Source organism: Orycteropus afer, unplaced genomic scaffold, assembly GCF_000298275.1.
Source record: "Orycteropus afer afer isolate SDZICR_OR568_19922 unplaced genomic scaffold, OryAfe1.0 scaffold00128, whole genome shotgun sequence".
In the NCBI taxonomy this organism is placed as follows: domain Eukaryota; kingdom Metazoa; phylum Chordata; class Mammalia; order Tubulidentata; family Orycteropodidae; genus Orycteropus; species Orycteropus afer.
This window is the reverse complement of record NW_006921715.1, coordinates 5,748,265-5,756,033: the sequence shown is the minus strand read 5'-3', so window position 1 is coordinate 5,756,033 and position 7,769 is coordinate 5,748,265. Positions and strand designations below refer to the sequence as shown.

The 7,769-nt window shown below is 50.4% G+C and overlaps 1 protein-coding gene across 1 annotated transcript in view; it reads left to right on the top strand.

The window, feature by feature from the left end:
- Positions 1-7,769, top strand: part of AK7 (adenylate kinase 7) — an 88,698-nt gene that overhangs the window by 62,294 nt on the left and 18,635 nt on the right. The window contains exons 9-10 of the mRNA XM_007944613.1: positions 3,105-3,233; positions 5,565-5,694. Coding sequence (XP_007942804.1) covers positions 3,105-3,233; positions 5,565-5,694 — 259 coding nt within the window. The remainder of the gene's footprint in view (positions 1-3,104; positions 3,234-5,564; positions 5,695-7,769) is intronic.

Below are 7,769 nucleotides of genomic sequence, written 5' to 3'. Positions count from 1 at the left end.
ACTGACAGCCTGGGAGACCCTGTGGGCAGTTCCACTCTGTCCTCTAGGGGCGCTGTGGGTCAGAATGGACTCCAGGCAGTGGGTGTGGTTTGGGCTTTGCCTCCATGAAGACTGACAGCCTTGGAGACCCTGTGGGCAGTTCCACTCTGTCCTCTAGGGGCGCTGTGGGTTGGAATCTAGTTGGTGACAATGGTTGCTGGTTTGAAGCATCTAGGGCTTAAGAGCGTGGGAGAATACCCTGAGGTACCCATTATCCACTGCTATCGAGTTCATTCCGACTCAGCGACTCTACAGGACAGAGTAGAGCTGCCCTGTAGGGTTTCCAAGGCTGTAATCTTTACGCGTACAAATCACCAGGCCAGCCTTGCCCATGAAGACTCAGCTCCGTCCTGGCTGTCTCGGACACCTGCTCCTCCAGTGCCCACCATCGCGGCTGTCAGCATCTGCCTGAGAGTGTCTGCCCTCGCCGGGGAGGGACCACCATGTTCACGAGTCCTCCGCAGCCCATTCCAGTCACTGCTGATGTCCCTCACAGTGAACAGTCTGAGCCCCTTGTGCGGCCATAACAAAAACACCAGCGGGGGCCTTTAGAGAATGGGCGTTGGCTGTCTCACAGCCCAGGAGGCTGAGTCCAAGGAGGGTGCCGCGGGCGGGCTGTCCTGGCTTTCTTGCTTGCAGATCTTCACGTGTGAGTGTTTGCGTGTCTGCGGTTTTCTGCAGGTGACTCAGAAGTGGTGAGGACTGGGACCTACCCTGGGTGACAGAAACAAACGGACAGACTGCCCGTGTGGCATTGCACCCGTGGGTAGAGGGACTGGAATTCCAAGACATTCGTTAGGGACACACGATTCCACCCGTAACATTTGGTTTCCTCGTGTGTAAAGTGGGAACAACACAAAAACAGCCAATTGCATGGATGGAATGATGGGGTCTTTACAGCTAGGAAAACACTGCCCCTGGACGTTGTTTCATCAACATTCTGTTTTCATAATTGCCCTTCAGACTTCTAGGTCTCAGCATGACAGCTGTTGGGCCATTTTGAAAGAAATGACCATTTGTTTCTGTATTCTGATTTCAGCTAGAAATAGTCACTCACGGATGATGAATTCCACAGAGCGACTTTCACATTCAAGCATGTTTCTTGGCAGAAGAAATTGTGGGGTTTTTTTTTCTTTTTTAATGAGTGTATTTTTAAAATAAGAATAAATTAACTGATAAAAAGTATGAACTGAAGATGAAATTCAGTCCTTAAACAACACTGATGAGGCAATCACTCAGGCCGCTGGGTAACACTGGACCAACGGGTAGCCGGGCTCAGGGATAGAATTCTCACCTCCATGCAGGAGGCCTGGTTCCGTTCCCGCCGGGGCATGCACCACCAGCGTATACCACTACCACCAACCTGGCCGCGGAGGCTGCGTGTCGTGATGCTGGGCTGGTTTCCGCAAAGCTGCAACTTATGACGGACTAGGAAGAAAGACCTGGCTATCCACTTCCCCAAACCAGCCTTACGGATCACAAGGGGCCGACTGCCCAAGGGGCTGCCATGAGACTGGGCAGCATTGCTTTCCGCTGTGTGTGTGGGGTCACACTTGCTGGCAGTTAACAACAACCTGTTAAATGCTGCTGTGGAATTCGTTTCCACTTACAGCGACCCTATAGAACAGAGTAAGGCCCCCTAGTGGCACTGTGCTGCCAACTGAAAGGTCAGTGGTTCAAACCCACCAGCCACTCTGTGGGAGAAAGATGAGGCAGTCTGCTTCTGTCAAGATTTACAGCTTTGGACATACTACCCAAAACATTGTTCCATCTCCCACTTTGGCGAGTAGCGACTGGGATCTCAAAAGCTTATAGGCAGCCATCTAGATGCAACAATGGGTCTCTCCTCGTCCAGAGCAAAGAAGAATGAAGAAAACCGAAGTCACATAGAAACAATTAGTCCAAGTGACTGGTACACCATGTGATCCTCAGCCTATACAACTATGAGACCAGAAGAACTAGATGGTGCCTGGCTACCACTGTCAACCACTCAGAGGGGGGTCTGGATAGAGAGGGAGAACAATGTGGAACAAAACTCAAAATCATTAAAAAAGAAAAAAAATGGAAAAGGACCAGTTTTGCTGGTCTCATGGAGCTGGATGGAACCGCTGAGACTATGGCCCCTAGCTACCTTTTAGGTCTGGAATTGAACCCACTCCTGTGGCTTCCAGCCAAACAAAAGACAGGCATATGAGCTGAATATTTACCTGAGGTAGTTACACTCCTTGGAGAGATCAATCCTGGGAGAATAGAAGGGCTGTGTATGCACAGGGAGACAGCTTGGGGGGCCAGAGTGCGTGGAGGGAAGGGCACAAGGAAGAGGTAACTATCAGGAGGAAGTGGGAGGGGAGCTGTTGCATTGGGGTAAATTGTAGTCAATGTCATGAGACAAAGTGTATGTGAACTGCTGCTGTATGGAAAGTGAATTTGCTCTGTAAACTTTCACCCAAATCACAATAAAAATACAAAAAGATTTACAGCCTTGGAAACCCTCTGGGGGTCACTATGAGTTGGAATCAACTTGACGGCCCTGGGTAGGACAGAGTAGAACTGCTCGGGGGCTTTCTTTATGGGGGCAGAGCAGTGGGTCTTTTCCCCACGAAGCCACTGGTGGGTTAGAACCACTGACCTTTTGGTTGGCAGCCGAGCATAACCACTGCACCACCAGGCTCCCTGATAGCAACGCTGGCCCAGAGGGCTTAGTTTCTTCACTCTCTTTTCGAGGACGCAGGACAGGAGCCTGGGAGCGGCAGCGTGGGGCTGCTGAGCACTGTGTTCCTTAGGACGTAGGTGCTCCTGGGTGCACCCTCTGACGGGCCTATCCCCAACACAGTAGGTGCTTATTACATGTCTGCTGGACGAAGGGACCTGAATGGTCACTCTGGGCACCATGTGGGCGCAACCAGGATGCCCAGGTGGGATTGGGGACTGCGGGGTCAAGTCTCCGTGCTGCCCAGGCGGGATCAGCCTGCAGAGCTGGGGACACTGAGGCAGACACCTTCCTGACAGAGGGCCCCGAGCAGTCACACACGGCTCCCAGCTCACTGTTCCCGTTGTCCCGCCAGCCCCTCAAGATTTGCATCCTCGGGCCTCCCGCCGTGGGCAAGTCCAGCATCGCTGCCGAGCTGTGTGCGCACTACAAGCTGCACCACATCAAACTGAAGGATGTCGTTTCCGAGGCCATCGCAAAACTGGTAAGACACTTAGCCGGTTGGTGGAGCGTTTTTATTTTGATGGCAAAAATGCTTTTCTCAGTCTTGTATTAAAGAAACAGGTCGCTTTACATGTCAGTCGACAGAGAGGTTGGTGATGTCAAGGGGGCCTTGTTGCTGGCCATTTTGAAAACACAGAGCCCACAGGCTTTCCTCTTCGGGGTGGAAGCATCTTTCAAAGGCAGGCGTAGGAGCTGAGTCTGTCGTCAGCGATTGTTCATGTTCTGTTCTGTATTCTGGACACACACTGACTGGAACATTTTTAGCATTTTTATTCTTTTTTATTGTGGTGAGAATATGTGTAACTTTTGCCATTTCAACATTTCTTACCTGTTCAATTCAGTGGCGTTAATGACATGCGCCATGGTGAGTGATCATCACCACCCCACCCCATCCCCCACCCCCTCCATCCTCCACCCCATGTCGTGCACCCATGTCGTCCCACCCTGCCCTGTTTGCAGATCTTTCTATCAACCTTAAGTGGTGAAGCTCGGTGCCCCTGAAGGGCCTTTGGTTTCTGAGGTTGGCTTCTCAGGGTGTTATCAGGAGGCTCATTTACTAACTAGTTGTTATCATCTTGTTATGAATGGTAGATTCTGAGGAGCACATCCCCGAATTATTACTAAGTCTTGATTTTTATAAAACGGGTTTCCTTCAGGTAAAGTCCAATCTTTATGCACAAAAGGGTCACATTTCAGTTACTTCTGCCATTAGCAAAAATGTATTGTTCTCCTCCAATCAAATAGGAAAAATCTTGTCTGCATCTGTCATTGTGGATACACACATCTGGAAATGCTTGGTGTGGTGACTGTCACTGGGTACTTACTGCCTTAGTCAGCTAATCCTGCTGTAACAGAAACACCATATGCAATTGTTTCAATGAACAGAGATTTATTCAATCAGTTTATTCACAGCTCAGGAAGGAGAAGTCTAAATTCGGGGCGTGGGCTGTAGGAGAAGCCCCTCTCTCTGTGGCTCTGGGGGAAGGTCCTCTCTGTGGCTCTGAGGGAAGGCCCTCTGTCTTGGCTCTGAGTGAAGGCTCTCTGTGTGGCTCTGAGGGAAGCCCCTCTCTCTTGGTTCTGAGGGAAGGTCCTCTCTGTGGCTCTGAGGGAAGGCCCTCTCTCTGTGGCTCTGAGGGAAGGTCCTCTCTGTGACTCTGAGGGAAGGCTCTCTCTCTGTGACTCTGAGGGAAGCCCTCTCTCTGTGGCTCTGAGGGAAGCCCCTCTCTCTTGGTTCTGAGGGAAAGCCCCTCTCTCTGTGGCTCTGGGGGAAGGCCCTCCCTCTGTGACTCTGGGGGAAGGTTCTCTCTCTTGGTTCTGAGGGAAAGCCCCTCTCTCTGTGGTTCTGGGGGAAGGCGCTCTCTCTCTGTGGCTCTGAGGGGAGGCCCTTTCTCTGTGGCTGTGAGAGAAGGTCCTCTCTGTGACTCTGGGGGAAGGTCCTCTCTCTGTGGCTCTGAGGGAAGCCCCTCTCTCTTGGTTCTGAGGGAAAGGTCCTCTCTCTGTGGTTCTGGGGGAAGGCCCTCTCTCTCTGTGGCTCTGAGGGGAGGCCCTTTCTCTGTGGCTGTGAGAGAAGGTCCTCTCTCTGTGTCTCTGGGGGAAGGCCCTCTCTCTGTGACTCTGAGGGAAGGTTCTCTCTCTCGGTTCTGAGGGAAAGCCCCTCTCTCTGTGGCTCTGGGGGAAGGCCCTCCCTCTGTGACTCTGGGGGAAGGTCCTCTCTCTGTGGTTCTGGGGGAAGGCCCTCTCTCTCTGTGACTCTGAGGGAAGGCCCTCTCTCTGTGACTCTGGGGGAAGGCCCTCCCTCTGTGACTCTGGGGGAAGGTTCTCTCTCTTGGTTCTGAGGGAAAGCCCCTCTCTCTGTGGTTCTGGGGGAAGGCGCTCTCTCTCTGTGGCTCTGAGGGGAGGCCCTTTCTCTGTGGCTGTGAGAGAAGGTCCTCTCTGTGTCTCTGGGGGAAGGCCCCCATCTCTTTTCAGCTTCTGCTCCTCCATGGGGCATCTGTCTTCCCTTGTCTCCACGTCCCTGCTGCTCTCTGCTTCCCTCTGCTCTTTCATACCTCAGAAGCCATTGATTTCAGACACGCCCTCCACTAACACTGCCTCTTTCACATCACAGAGAAAGCCATTCCTGAAGGGGATTGTAACCTTGTAACCACAGGGACAAGGGTTAGGATTTGGGGAGTGGGAGACACGATCCAGCCCACACAGGTAGTTTCCCCTTTTGGGTGCCAGCCTTTTTCCAGGATCACTCACCAGGTGAATTGTGAGTAGTGAGTCAGTGTAGGGTGTCCTCTGATGGCAATGTTCCTGTGGAATGTAGGAGGCGATTGTCACCCCGAAGGAAGGAGGGGAAGAAGAAGAGGAAGGCGAAGAAGAAGAAGATGAGGAGAACGTGGAAGACGCGCAGGAACTGCTCGATGGCATCAAGGAGAGCATGGAGCAGAACGCAGGTAACTGCACGCAGCAAGGTGGGCCATGGCCGCCGGGCCTGTCGGGTCTGCTGGTAAGAGGGCTTTCTGCGCACCGTGGAAGCTAAGTACAGATGTTGTGACAATAGCAAACAGATTTCCTTCCTCCGCCCCCGAGAGAACACCATGGATGGCAGAACTCTCTAAGTTAAAAAATCATAAATAAAAAGAGGTTGGATGTGTGTTCATTAATATTTCATAAACATCAAAAAACATTAAGTAAAAGCAAAGGAAAAACCAGAAAAAAGGATATTTGTCACCAATACGACAAGTTAATATCCTTACTACATAAAATGCTCAGGTAAATTAATAAGAAATTCATTAAATCCTTAATAAAAAAATGGATGACCTGCACCAATGGTTTATGTTGTTGTTGTGTTAGGTGCTGTCGAGTTGGCTCCAACCGTTGCGACCCTGTGGACAACAGAAAGACACACAACCCGCTCCTGCCCGGCCTCGCAGTATTCGCTGTGTCTGAGCCCATTGTCAGAGCCACTGTGGCAGCCTGCCTCCTTGAGGGCCTTCCCCTTTTTTGCTGACCCTCCACTTTACCAGGCATGACATCTCTTTCCAGGGAATGGTCCCTTCTGACAACATGGCCAGAGTCTACATGAGGTGAAGTCTGGCCATTCTCGCTTCTAGGGAGCATTCTGGCTGTACTTTTTCCAGGATAGATTGGTTCGTTCTTCTGACAATCCATGGTACTTCCGGTATTCTTCACCAGCACCACAACTCAGAGGCCTCAACTCTCAGAAGCCTGTATATTGTGAAAATGTCAATATTACCCAAAGCAGTCTATGCATTCAATGCAATCCTGATCCAGATACCATCAACATTTTTTAAGGATATGGAAAGACCAATTATTAATTTCATATGGAAAGGAAAGAGACCTCGGATAAGCAAAGCACTGCTGAAGAAGAAAAACAAAATGGGAGGTCTCACACACTCCCAGACTTCAAAACCTACTATATGGGCACAGTCGTTAAAACAGCGTGGTATTCCTTATTCATTGTCCATGCGTATCAGGCAATTGAAAATACCATGGCTTGGGTCAGGGGCACCTTAGTGTCTGAAGTGACATCTTTGCTCCTCAGCACGTTAAAGAGGTCTTTCGTGGCAAATCTGCCCAGTGCAATAGGACACCTGATGTCCTGACTGCTGCTTCCACTGGTGTTGACTGTGGAACCAAGTAATATGAAATCTTTGACGACTTCAGTCTTTTCTGCATTTATCATGATGCTGTTTATTGGCCCAGTTGTGAGCATTTTCATTTTCTTCATGTTGAGACGTAATGCATACTGCAGACGGAAGGCTTCATTCTTCATCAGCGAGTGCTTCAGTTCACCTTCACTTTCAGCAAGCAAAGTTTGCTTGCACATCTCAGGTTGTTAATGAGTCTTCCTCCAATTCTGATGCCACGTTCTTCTTCATATAGTCTAGCTTCTTGGATATTTGCTCAGCATATAGATTGAATAAGTGTGGTGAAAGGATACAACCCTGACGCATACCTTTCCTGATTTTAAACCTTGCAGTATCCCCTTGTTCTGATGGAACGACACCCTCTAGTTTTCAAGCACTGCCCAAACAAATGACCACAGATTTGGTGGCTGAAAACATCAAAACTTTATTCTCTCATAGTTGGGAGGCCAGAAGTTTAAAATCAAGGTGTTAACAGGGCCACGCTCCCCTGAAGGCTGTAAGGGAAGGTCCTTCCTTGGTCTCTTCCAGCCTTTGGTGGCTCAGGCATTCTTGGCTTGTGGCCGCCTCCTCTGTGTGGCTCTCTGTGTCCTCTCTTCTTGTAAGGATCCTAGGCACTGGCCTGAAGTCCTGCCCTCAGACCAGGGAATTTGCGTCTGGAGATCCTGAACTCATTACATCTGCAAAGACTTCATTTCCAAATAAGGTCACGTTGTGGCATTCTGGGTGGCTATGATCTGGGGGGACACTCTGCACCCCACTTCTGCTTCCTTCCTCTGACTTATTGCCCCCGATCTTGCTGCTGGATTTTCTGACTCTCCAGGGTTGGGCTGAGAACAGTGGGGACAAGAGGAAAAAGA